General features: G+C 57.3%; 1 protein-coding gene across 3 annotated transcripts in view; it reads left to right on the top strand.

The window, feature by feature from the left end:
* CYTH3 (cytohesin 3) overlaps positions 1-12,925 on the top strand; it is an 81,359-nt gene that overhangs the window by 65,428 nt on the left and 3,006 nt on the right. For all 3 annotated transcript variants that reach the window (XM_064478710.1, XM_064478709.1, XM_064478708.1), the window contains exons 5-12: positions 1,132-1,250; positions 6,233-6,313; positions 7,266-7,378; positions 7,463-7,611; positions 7,800-7,911; positions 12,440-12,516; positions 12,596-12,667; positions 12,766-12,920. In XM_064478710.1, the coding sequence (XP_064334780.1) occupies positions 1,132-1,250; positions 6,233-6,313; positions 7,266-7,378; positions 7,463-7,611; positions 7,800-7,911; positions 12,440-12,516; positions 12,596-12,667; positions 12,766-12,920 (878 nt within the window). The remainder of the gene's footprint in view (positions 1-1,131; positions 1,251-6,232; positions 6,314-7,265; positions 7,379-7,462; positions 7,612-7,799; positions 7,912-12,439; positions 12,517-12,595; positions 12,668-12,765; positions 12,921-12,925) is intronic.

Genomic DNA, 12,925 nt, shown 5'->3' with positions numbered 1-12,925 from the left:
TGACTGCTGGGTTGTTTCCAGTTTTTAGACATTCTAAATAAGGCTGCCGTGGACATTCATGCATTTAAAAAGTCAGTAGACTCCAGATGGCTCTTGGGGTGTGAAGGCGCCCTGGTCTTGGACACTTAGAGTTTCAGCTGGAAGATCACCTATCTCTGCGTTTGTGGAACCAGCCTCTGGGCAAATGGATGGCGGGAGTCCCTGTTCCCTTACAAGCTCTGCCAATGTGTATTTTGGAAGCAGCTCGGAAGCTCTGTCAGAGGTAAATTTTTGCTATTATTAGGGCTTCCCATGAGACAGCTAGTTTGGGCCAGGCAGCCGTTCATGTAGAGACCGTCGGCCTCCTCTCTGAGGTCCCTCAAGTGGGCGTGATTTCGACTGCTTTGAACTCAGTGGCACAATGACCGGCTAACACGTGCAGCCACAGGTAACAGCGTGCCTGTAAAGACAGCTTCCACATCGGGCTGTCTGCTCACAGCAGAGGTGGCCCGGGGTGTCGAGTGGCTCCCAAGTGCCAGGACCGAGGTCCTGTGTTTTTCCCAGCCTTTCTCTTGTATGCCGGCTGCCAGAGCTCCTGCCATCACATCTGCATTCAGGGCAGGAAGGAGGAAAACTGTGCTGCTCACAGTCCCCTTTTGTCAGGAAACCAGCGTCTTTCCCGGGTCCTCCTACAGACTTTGTCTCTGTCTGTTTGACCACATGTGCTCACAAAGTCATTTCTAGTTGCAGGGGTGGCTGGGAAGGTGATTATTTAGTGAAAGATGGAAAGGGAAAAGGGAGCTTGGGACAGGTATTGGGTTGGCCAGCCACGTATGGCCAGTTCCTCTCAGACACAAAACAGATCCCTTCCCTGAGCTGGGGAAATTGGTATCACTGTTCCTTCTGCCTTTATAACCTCTAATGACGTTAGAACAGTTTGTTCAGTAACCTGTTTGTCTTTTAACCTGTTCATTTGCCAGGAGGTGCTTTTCTTTGATGGGTAAAGTGTGTTACGGTGGTGTGAGAATCCAATCGTGCTATTATTTCTGCCGTGTCCAGACCAGTAAGACTGTGACACTAAACGTGTTTGTCTCTGAAATACGAGTCTGACGAGCCTCCTAACCAGTGCTTCCTCCTTCCACTCATCCGCAGGGAATTCAGTTTCTGATAGAAAACGACCTGCTGCAGAGCTCCCCGGAGGACGTGGCCCAGTTCCTGTACAAAGGAGAAGGCCTGAATAAGACCGTGATCGGGGACTACCTCGGTGAGAGGTGAGCTGAGGCAAGCAAGCCACCCGCCCCCAGGCCCACCCCCCACACCAAGGGCTCTGCGGGCACAGGTGCTCCCCGGGACTGAGTGAGCCCAGGGCAGCCACGTACTCTCCTGCACCCTTGTGAGCAGACGGGGTGGGTATCCGGGTGGGGTCTGTGCTCCTCTGGAATCCTCTACCCAGGGAACCGTGACAGAACTCACAGTGCCACTGCCTCTGACGTTTGTCTCGAAAAGCAGGGTCCAGGTAGGTCATACGTGGATCTGCAGCTGAGTAGAGGGTCATGCCTCTAACCCGCACATTGTTCAAGGATCGACTATATTCATTAACACATGAATGCAAGGTTAGACTAACATGCAAAAATCAATTAAAAATAATAGAATAAAGAGCAAAACCCACATGACCATCCCAATAGACTGAAGGAGGAGCATTTGTCAAAATTCACTACTTCATGAGAAGAAAACTAGGAAAAGAAGGGAACTTCCTCAACATGATAGAGGGCGTCTGTGAAGCCCCCCCCCCCCGCCCCCGATTCCTGCTCTCTCCTTAAGACTAAGAACAAGATGAGGATGACTGTTCTCACGACTTCTGTTCAACATAGTATTGACACTTGTAGGCAAGGCAGTTTGGCAAGAAAATGAAATTAAAGGCATCCACTTTGGAAAAAAAGAAATAAAACTATCTGTTTGTAGGTGACAATATTGTATATAGAAAATCCTCAGGAATCACTGACAAACTATTAGAACTAGTAATTTCAGCAAGGTTGCAGGACACAAAATTAATATACAAATTCAGGCATTTGTCCACACAGTAGCAATGAGCAAGCCGAAAAGGATATTAAGAAAACAGTTACAGTATCATTAAAAATAAAATACTTTGGGATAAATTTAAGAAAAGAAGTACAAAATTTTTACTCTGAAAACTGTAACATATCAAAAATTAAAATACCCAAATAAATAGGAAGACATCGCACGTTCATGGATCGGAAGACTTACTATTGCAAAGATGGCAGTAACCTCCACGTTGATAAACTTAATGTATTACCCAGCAAAATCCGAGCTATCTTCTTTGTAGAAATTGACAAAGTACTCCTAAAATTCATTTAGAAATTCAGGGAACCCAGAGTAGCCACAACAATCCTGGAAAAGAAAGAGCAAAGTTGGAGAACTTGAACTTTCCAGTTACAAAATAGACTGAAGCTACACTAATCAAGACAGTGTGGCACTGACGTAAGAATATAGACTTACAGATCATAGATGAGAATTGAGAATCCAGAGATAAACCCTCACATTTACCATCAAACAATTTTTGACAATTCAGGGCAGGGAAAAGTATAGTCTTTTCAACAAATGGCGTGGGGAAGACCGGTTATCCACATGCAAAAGGATGGCACTGGACCACTCACCATTTACAAAAATGAAAGTGGATCAAAGACCTAAATATAGGCACTGAAACTATAAAACACTCAGAAGAAAACATAGGGGTGAATGTGATGTTGAATGAGGCAGGGGTTTCTTGGCTGTGACACCAAAAGCACAAAGAGCAAAAGAGAAAAATAAACGGGGCAGCATCGAAATTCAAAGCATCTGTGCTTCGCAGGACGTCGTCAAGCAGGTGCAGACAGCCTGCAGGGCAGGAGGAAGTATTTCCAAGTCACATACGTATCTGATAAAGTTTTGTATCTGAAATATAAAAAGAATTCTTACAACTCAATAATAAAAAGAGAAAGAATTATAAATGGGCAAAGGAGCTGAGGAGACATTCCTCCGAAGAGGATACATACATAAGCACATGATGAGGCCGCAAGCCCAGTGGCCAGTAAGCACATGATAGGGTGCTAAACATCATTAGTCATCAGGGAAACGCAACTCCGAACCACAGTGATAACACCACTTCACCACTAGGATGGCTGTAATTAAAGAAGGCGATGGAGGAGGGTATAGCTTAGTGGTAGAGCGTGTGCTTAGCATACCTGAGGTCCTGGGTTCAATCCCCAGCACCTCCATTAAAAATGAATGAAAATCTAATTACCTCCCACCCCACCAAAAAAAAAAAGAAGGCGATAAATGTTGGTAAGGAGCTGGAGAAATTGGAAGCCTCATACACTGCTATATAAAAAATGGTGCAGCCACTTTGGAAAGTAGCTGGTAGTCCTTCAAAACAGTAAACTTACCATGTGAGCCAGGTATTCGACTCATACCCAAGAAAAGTGAAACCATGTCTGCACAAAAACTCGTGTACCCAGGTTCACAGCCACATTACAGCCCGGCCGTGGGAACAACTCAGTGGCCAGCGACTGATGACTGGATGAACCAAATGTGGTCCATCCACACAGCGGAGTATTATTTGGCATGAAGAAGGAATTAAGTACTGATACGTGCTACAGTGTGGATGAAAACGTTTCAAACATTACAATAGTAAAGAAGCCAGTCACCAAAGACCACATATTGTATTTATTCTCTTTATATGAAGTGCTCAAAACAGGTGAAGGTATAGAGACAGAAAATAGAGCGGCTGCCTGGGGCTGGGGGAGCAGTGTTACGGGTGGGGGTTTTTTTTCCGCGTGATGAAGGTGATCTGAAATTGCTCGTGGTGGTGGTTGCCCAGGTCTGTGATTTACTCAGTGTGCTAAAACCTTTGACTGGATCACTTGATGAAATGAGTGAATTGTATGGAGTCTCAACAAAGCAGTTTCTGTAAAAAATTGAAGGATCCCCTAGGAGTTCCTACACCCAGTCTAGCAGGATGTGCTACGAAGGCAGAGTCTGAGTGGTTCCCCGTCGTCTCCGGCGGGCGTGGGGCACGGGGTGTAAGTTACCATGCAGTCGGGCCGTCCACGCGGGCAGTGGATGCTGGAAACCTGCGGATGCCGCGTCCAAACCCCGTGGTCCGACTCCGCTGGGCACCGCAGAGGCACTTGGGTGGCGTTGGTGAGCAAAGCTGGGTTCTTCCACTTGAGGGACTGTGTTCTGCTGCAGCAGTGCAGACAGTGCAAAAGCAAATTAAACCAGAAAACTGTGTCATGTGTTAGAAGGTGAGCAGGGCAAAGGGGCTGTGGCAGAGGAAGGGGAGTTGAGAGCAGTTGTGGAGGCTGGACAGCGCCCCATGGAGGCCGCGGCACTTGTGTGGGGACACCAGGGGAGGGGGGCGGGGTGTGCTTAGGCTGCCGGGCCTCTGGGCCCATCACGAGGAGGAAAGTGGGGGCATGGAGGGCTCCTGGCGGGAGGGCAGGGCCTGATTCCCTCGGAGTAGGCTGTCCCCGGGGCGGGATGCACAGGAGCAGCGGGGCCTGGTAACAGGAACCCGAGCGGGGAGTCCCGGGCCAGGCCGGCTTCCATGCAGGAGGTGAGAGGTGCTCGGACCCTGTGTCTGAGGTCCTGGGGAGCCGAGGGGAAGTCTTGGCAGGTTGGATTCAGGTGTGCGAGGCTCCAGGCCCTGGGCCCAGCAGTCTGGAAGGCGGAGCTGCTGTCAGCAGAGACCAGGAGCAAGTCTGAGGGGTGGTTGGCCGGGACTGGCTGAGCTTGTGAGGCCAGTGGACGCCCCGGGGGAGAGCCCTGGAGAGAGGGCTGGCTGGAGGCAGTGTCCCCGGGGTGGGTGACTCAGAGGTGGAATTTAATCCAGAGATGAGTGTAGCTGGAGCCCTGGACACCGCCCTCCAGCAGGGACAGGCAGCCCAGGTCCTGAGGGAGAGGCGGCACCGCCCCTCGGATCACAGCCCACCTGGCCCCGACTCCACGCTGCCTTCCTTTCTGAGCGGCGGTATGGGTAGCGGAGGTGCATCCGGGCTCTCAGTCTGGGCCGTCCGCTTGCTCAGCAGAGGCCAGCTCCACAGCAGACCCTGTAGTGATCATGCGCTGCCCTCGCCGCACGAATCTGTAACCCAGCTGGGCTGCCGCTGCTCTGGCGGCACTCAGCACACACGTACCTGCGTGACGTGCACACCCCCACCCCACGTGTGCTTGATGTCACTTTGCCCTTTCAGCAGGACACCAGCTGACAGATGCAGTGTTGGGCAAACCGGACCCCATGCCCGTCTTTACAGTGGGCTGCGTGCTCACCACGTCCCAGGAGGGTCCTGTCAGCACCCCTGTCGGCGCAGGCAGGGCTGGGAACCCCAGGGCTCTCAGAGACGGCAGCCCTACACCTGCCACCAGCTCACCCCAAGAGAAAGGAGGGGACGAAGTCACAGCATGCATTTTGTGCCCAGGCCTCTGCCTGCCTCCTGTTTCGTCCTTAGCCCTCCTGGGGGTGCAGGGGTGCTGAGCCGCAGCCGTTCCTTGCTGTCGACAGGTAGTGGGCCTGCACCTCTGAGGGTGAGTGCACCTGCCTCAGGTGAGGCCTGGTCTGTGCTCCCGGGAGGGCAAGTTACAGTGTCACCAGGGTCACTGCCCCGCACCTGTAAGCCCGGCCGTCTGCAGCTTGTGTTAGGTGCCACCCTGTGGGTGGGGCAGGCGGGACCCCAGGTTTTGCTGTCTGGGGTCTCCTTAACTCTCCCCCAGACCAGGGCCTGTGGGAGAGGCTGGGAGTTAAAATTCCAGTGGGTTGAGTTGTCACTGTTGTAATTTCTCTTTTGTTGTCATAAAACTTGACCGCTTTTACCATATGGTCACACTTAGTTTTAAAAAGCTAGTTATTAATTTCCCCTCCAGACGTTCCTCTCGGGGCTCAGTTCCGCGTGCTTTCTGGTTTCTGACCCTAAAGGAGTTGCCTCCCACCTCTGAGCATTTGCACCAGGCGCTGGGGCTAGGGTCTTATGGCTCAGCTCAGGGCTCGGAACCTTGGCGTTGGGCTCTGACTGGGGAATCTTACACTGACTCTTACCGGCTCCGGTCTCCTTTGGTCCTAAGGCCAAAAACAAACGCGCAGTGAAAATCGCTGAACTTTCGGTCATACTTTAACACCCACGGAAACTTGCTTTAGGACGTGTCTTAAAGTGACTGAAATAACAGGCAGTGAGGCTATAAAATACGTTTTCTCTCTTAGGGATGAATTTAATATTAAAGTTCTTCAAGCTTTTGTGGAACTCCACGAGTTTGCCGATCTCAACCTTGTACAGGCCTTACGGTGAGTGTCTGCACGAGCTGCTGAGCAGAGGGAGGGAGGGCAGGAGGGCCAGTGCTGCTCAGGCGGGCGGTGACCCCTGGGCGAGTCAGGGGAGCGGCAGGGGCCTCTGCAGGCACCGCAGTGCGAGATGGAGGTCGGGATGCGCCTGCCTCCTTGTGGCCACTGCTCCCCCTCCTGTTCACAGCTGCCTTGCTCTCGTTTCTCATGTTGTTTGGCAGTTGTGGGTGTGCTTCCTCCAGTTCTGCATGTGGTCTCAGTGCCACTGGGCACAAGCCCGCTTTCCGCCACATTTGGCCTTGAACACCACCACGCGGATGCCCAGTGTGTGCCGGGGAGGGTGTAGGTTTCCTGCCATCCGAGGCCACCCCTGGCCGGCCGTGTTGTCTGGTCCTGGTCTTGGCCCCTCTCCTCCATCCTCTGCCCCAGCGCCAGCCTCCCAGTCCTCATGGCTGTCCCCCGGCTGCAGGCTGAGGGGGTGGCAGTGTTGCCATCTGCCCCCGGCAGCCCTGTGCTCTGCCGCCAGCCTTGGCTGAGCAATTCACAGTTGGGGCCAAGTCCTGCCACCGTGGTTCAGAGCTTTTAGATTCAGTTTTTGGAAACTGTGTCGTGGAGTGGTGCAGGCCTACAGCCTGGGGTGCATCCATGGTGGTCAGGGCGGCTGGATTCCACTGCTTTGGCTGGCCAGTCTCTGGCCCAGAGCCCCGGGGGTCCCGACTTGCTGCCACAGGCGGATGGCTGCCGTGCTGATGCTCCAGTGGGTCCCGGGCTCCTCTGCCCACGTCATCCCTCTGCCAGGGATGAGCAGGAGGTGGCATTCAGCCCCCCGGGCACCACCCAGCCGTGGCCCCTAGACGCAGAGGCGCTGAGTGGACCCGCGTGGACATGCCCTGCACACCTGGTGTCCTTCCGGGGCTGCAGAGTCATGTCTTCCCTGGTTTCCGTTTCCCTGCAGGCAGTTTCTGTGGAGCTTCAGACTCCCGGGCGAGGCCCAGAAAATCGACCGCATGATGGAGGCGTTCGCATCTCGCTACTGCCTGTGCAACCCGGGCGTCTTCCAGTCCACAGGTCAGTGTGGGGCTGCGGCCGCCGGGCAGAGCCCCCCGACCACCGCGCCAAGCCTCCAGCGCTGACTCCTCTGCCTCCTTCCAGACACGTGCTACGTCCTGTCCTTTGCCATCATCATGCTCAACACCAGCCTCCACAACCACAACGTGCGCGACAAGCCCACGGCCGAGCGGTTCATCACCATGAACCGGGGCATCAATGAGGGCGGGGACCTCCCCGAGGAGCTGCTGCGGGTGAGCCCCTGTCCCCCCTGTCCACGCTCTCGGGCGTGAGATTCGCCCCCGGGCGGCAGCGCCAGTTGGTTGGTTTCTAAGCACCTGCAGAGGGTCCTGCTGGGGGTGCGCAGGGGACAGGCCCTCCCTTCTCTGTCCATTTCCGCTCCCCCACGACCCCCACCCCAACTGATGCTTTCCGCTCACAGAACTTGTACGAGAGCATCAAGAACGAGCCGTTCAAGATCCCGGAGGACGATGGCAACGACCTGACACACACGTTCTTCAACCCTGACCGGGAGGGCTGGCTCCTGAAGCTGGGTGAGCGGCGCCGATGGCCGGGACCGCGCCCGTGGCCCCTCCGCCCGCGGCAGCAGCCCCCCGCGGCACCTCCCCGACCTCAGGCAGAAACGCTAGACAGAGCGCCGCCGGCCAGAGTCCACTCCCGGGGGCCGTGCTTACCCATCTCGGCGGCTGCCGCCGTGGCCCGGCCCGGCCCGGCCCGAGAGAGGCCATCCCGCCAGTGTGCGCAGAGTACCGCCCGGTGCACGCAGTGCCCGTCCCAGAACGTGCCCCTTAGCGTCCAGACCAGCCCAAGGCCACTTCCTGTGCGAGCGGCAGGTGCCTGGACCTCCAGGGACCTGCGGCCTGTCTTGCTTTGGTGTGGCTGCTTCCTGATGAGTGGTTTACATGTGCCTTCTTGTTGTTTTCCTTCTGCCTGTGGCTCCCACCTTTCTGTTCTGTGACGGGCTGTCCCTGCTTGTTCTGCGCTAGGAGGTACGTACCCAGTGGCTTCCTGCCCCGTCCTGGCTGCTCCTTCCTCTCGGTTTCTCTCCCCTGTTGGTTTGTGTGAAGCTGTGACTTGGCTGCCATTCATCCGACCGCCCTGGCTTCAGTCGTGCTGGGTCACCTTATCCTCCAGGGAGGGCGAGGCGGCCGCAAGGCGCGCAGTGGAGGGACCAGAGGCGCCAGGGGCTGCGCGGGAGCAGCCTGCCCCTCGCGTCCTGAGGGCCCGAGCGCGGGACAGCTGACAGCCAGGCCGTTGCTGCAGCACCCGCTACCCTCCTGCTAACCAGGCAGCACACATCTGCACTGCCCGCGGGGAGTCCAGAAACGTGCTCAGAGCTGCTTCACCAGTGACGGAGAAGTGGAGTAGGGCTTACATTTTCTGGGCAGTTTTAGTAATTGGCAGGGTGTTTTGTTCTGTTTTTTTTTTTTAACACTGGTAGGGATTGGGATTCCAGCCTTCCCTGGATATTAGCGATCTGACGGCTGCCATGCAGGCCCTGTGCAGACAGACCATCACACATAGAGGGAATTCCAGTGACTCTGTCTTTAACTGAGCGAGGCTGAACACGAGCGTGGTGGCAGTGTGGCGGGCCTGGGGGGTGAGCTGCGGGTTAGCTTTTTCTGGTTTGGCGTCCTGTCCTGACCATACTCTGGCTGTGCCAAGGCTTGGGAGAGTTCTGGGTCTTTGTCTAAAACCCAGAACCATGGCCTTGGACTTGAGTGCCTGAGTAACCTTCCAGACACTCCAGACTTTGAGGTCCCGTCCAGCCTGTGGTCCTGGGGTGAGGGCATGGGGAACATGCTGCCGCTGCACTCGGGCCCTTCCCGAGGCTGAGTCACCAGCAAGTGCCCCCCTGGGGGGGGTGCTGCACCAGCCTGCCTGGGGGTCAGCATGGCCTCAGCGCCAGTGGGGGTGCGGCCGGCTCTAACGACCAATCAGAGTGCAGTGAAGGCACGGCAGGGCTTGTTTTCCAGCCTGTCTTCTGGGTGAACAGGTGTCGAGCCAGGACATCAGCGCGTAGCATGGTGGGAGCCAGGGCTGGTGGGCGCCAACTGGTGCCCGAGGGCCACGCATCTGGGAAGGGGTGTGGTGGCGCCAGTGTCTTGGGGAGGGCTGCAGAGGTAGTGGTGGCACCGCTCAGAGCGGAGCCTGGGCTCCCATGGCTACACTGCCCTCAGAGCCAGGACCGTCCCTAGCAGGTGTCCAGCGGGAGGAGGCTCTGCTCCTCGGGCTCCTGCCCACACTTCTGACATCAACCAGGCCACTGTAGAGGGTCACTGGGCATCAGTCCCCGAGGGGTCGAGGAGGCGACAGGTCATGGGAAGCCGATGCTGAGGGCACACTGTGTTGGCCCCGGTGCACGCGGTGAGGACACACAGCCCTGGGGCTCCACACAGGGCGCTTGGCCTGGACACACATGTGGAGGAGCCAGAATGGTGGCCACACACGAGCTGGGGTCAGGACGGAGGTCACAGCGTGACCTCGTTTCTTTAATCTTAGAGCGGGGGGCACTTTCAGAAGAGCCTGGTGGTGCTGCTGCTGCTGGTCCTGTGCTTGCCGGGTGGTCCCTGGGTTGTGAGATGAGTCAGTTGTGTTGACAGTGATAGGAGTGGGTCAGAGCCGAGGTGTCATGGAGAAGGGAGGTGCACACGTGCGTGCCTGGGAGAGAAGGTGGAGTTCACACTCGTCCGGAGAGGCCAGGCTGCTTTCTGTGGGCGGTGGGGGGGCGTGTGCATGTGTGTCTGTGTCCTCAAGCCCAGCTCCCACTGGGCCTCATGCTGAGAGCAGTGGGAGCCTTGGGGGCTTTGGGCAGTGAGAGACAGCATCAATTTTTTTTTCCAAAGAGGCCTCTGGCTGCTCACACGTGTGAGCAGAGCCTTTGGTGTCCTCGCTGCACAACCTGCTGGGGCTCAGAGACCCAGATGTGACCTGGGCGCCTGTGGGGCCTGCCCACTGAGCTGAAGGGTGCCTGGGTGGGGCTCAGGGGCCATCTCCGAACACACGGCCCCATCTTGACCCCGCAGCCCCCAGCCTGCCAGGTTCCCTGCGGACCGGGGGTTGGGCTCCTGCCAACGTGCTGCTGGACTTGGGGCAGCCGGGCAGGAGCCCAGGTGCGAGGTGCTGAGAGGCCTTCCTGGCAAACCTGTGTCTCATGGCAGCTGGTGAAACAGGCCCCAGGGCCCAGGGGTGAGCGGAACGCACATCAGGCCCCTCAGGACCCACAGGGGCAGATGGGCAGCACAGGAGCTCCCAGGAAGATTCTCTGAGAACCTGCTCGTGGGGCTTAGCGGTAGGAAGGGGCCAGGAGGAGGGGCCCGGGGGCCGAGGGAGTCCTCGGAGGCTGTTTGAGGGTCTGGGCCTCATGCTGAGAGCAGTGGGAGCCTTGGGGGCTTTGGACAGTGAGAGACAGCATCAATTTTTTTTCCAAAGAGGCCTCTGGCTGCGGCAGGGGTGGGGCGGGCATAGGGGCAGGCCCAGCACCAGCGCAGCTGGAGAGACGCCTGGTGCGGAGCTGGCTCCTCCCCAGTGCCTTGGGCCTTGGGGGAGGTACCGTACCCCTCACTGCAGGACTCAAGTCAGGGCACAGTTGCCCCGAGGGTCTCCTGGGCCCCTCCGGGTGCACATGGGCCTCCCCACAGGTGGGGTAGTGAAGCCCAGGTGAGACCAGGGCCGCTGTGTGCCCAGCCCGGTGCTGGGTCTCTGAGGCCCCGGCCAGCGGGGAGCGGATTCCAGGGGAACAGAGAGCCCTGATGAGCAAGAGCCCAGCCCAGGGCTCAGAGAGACGCGGGGGTGAGGTTGTGGCAGCTTGAGGGGAGTGGAGGCTGGAGGGGCTCAGGGTCTGAGGGGTGTGGGGTCGTGGGAGGTCGCAGCAGGGCCTTGGGGGGCGTGTGGACAGAGCTGCTGAAGGGAATGGGAAGTGGGGTGGGGAGCTGGCAGGTCTGGGGCGGGAGCCTCAGCTGGACCTTCCTTCATGGCGTGGCTGAGGCTGCTTCCCCGCGTGCCCCCCTGGGCCCTGGCCTGCCCGCGGCTGTCATGAGGACAGATGTCCCATCAGTGACGCAGGAGTGAGGGTCCCAGTCTGCAAGGGCGCCTCCAGTGGCACTGAATCTCAGTCGGGGCCCCCTCTTTGCAGCTGGGTGTCCTCCTGGTTGTCTCCTCCCCGGTCATGCCTCAGCCCTCAGGGACCTCCATGTTCCCCCATGTCCCTGTCCTGGATCGTCAAGCTCACGTCACAGCCTCTGTGCAGGGACGGGGTCTGTGGCCCTCGGCCTGGAGGGTCTTGCCCGCCTGCCTGTAACAGGAAGGTGGACATGCCGCCCGACAGTGTCACCTGGGAGCCGTCGGGCGAGGGGCTGGGCTTACCTCCTGCCCGAGGAGCACAGGCATCTGTCACCAGGTGCATGTTTCCTCTCTAAACCTCATGTGGGGAGCAAGGACTAAAAATTGAAGCCAGTTTGAGTCTGCCGAATATTTGAGGGTTGAAGAGATTTTCTTTTCTGTAGCAAGGAGGTAGGTGCAGATGAGCTGTGTGTACATGTATGTATGTGTGTGTGTGTGTGTGTTTGTCTGTCTGTCTCTCCTAGATCTTGTTAAGAGATTGATTCCATCTAATAATTCCCTGAGCCAAGGAGTAATGGATTTTGATGGATCCCAGGGCCGCCCCAGTAATGCGATGACTGCCCTGACGTAACACGATTAAGGCCCGGACAGACTGGCCGAGGCGCTGGCTCCATCCTGCCATTTCCATGTGGGGAAATTAAGCCCATTCATCATGACTAACTTTTCCAGGAAGCAGATTTGGGAAGCGATTGAGCCATCTGGGTGCGGGGAGGGCACCGGCCAGCCAGGGTGGGGGTGCATGCGGGGCCCCAGCACCAGAGGCCCCCTTGTCTGGGCCGCCAGGCAGCTGGGCCAGGACGTGGCTGAGTGCTGGGTAGGGTGAGGAGGGAAGCTTAAAGCCCAGCTCGGCCCCTGTGGCACTTCTGAGAAGTGCAGTCACTTGTGTCGGGCTTGCCCGCCTGCGCACTGCGCTGACTCTCGGGGTCCCTCTGCTTTTAGGGGGGCGTGTGAAGACCTGGAAGCGGCGCTGGTTCATCCTCACTGACAACTGCCTCTACTACTTTGAATACACAACGGTGAGTGCCAGGCGGGGCAGCTGCCGGCCTTCCCCATGTGCGGGCGGGGTGAGGCCAGCTGAGCGCTTTTCTCCCGCAGGATAAGGAGCCCAGGGGCATCATCCCGCTGGAGAACCTGAGCATCCGGGAGGTGGAAGACCCGCGGAAACCCGTAAGCCGGCCTTCCCCCTCTGCTCCCCATTCCTCCCCTCCCTTCCCCCTCCCCTCCCCCGGTACCCCCAGTGGCTGACGGTGCTCTGTCTCCACCAGAACTGTTTTGAGCTTTACAACCCAAGCCACAAAGGGCAGGTCATCAAAGCCTGTAAGACGGAGGCGGATGGCCGGGTGGTGGAGGGTAACCATGTGGTGTACCGCATCTCCGCGCCCAGCCCCGAGGAGAAGGAGGAGTGGATGAAGTCCATCAGGTGCG

The sequence above is a fragment of the Camelus dromedarius genome, chromosome 24, assembly GCF_036321535.1.
Source record: "Camelus dromedarius isolate mCamDro1 chromosome 24, mCamDro1.pat, whole genome shotgun sequence".
NCBI classification, from domain to species: domain Eukaryota; kingdom Metazoa; phylum Chordata; class Mammalia; order Artiodactyla; family Camelidae; genus Camelus; species Camelus dromedarius.
Note: the sequence above shows the minus strand (reverse complement) of the source record. Positions and strands in the feature narration are given on the sequence as shown.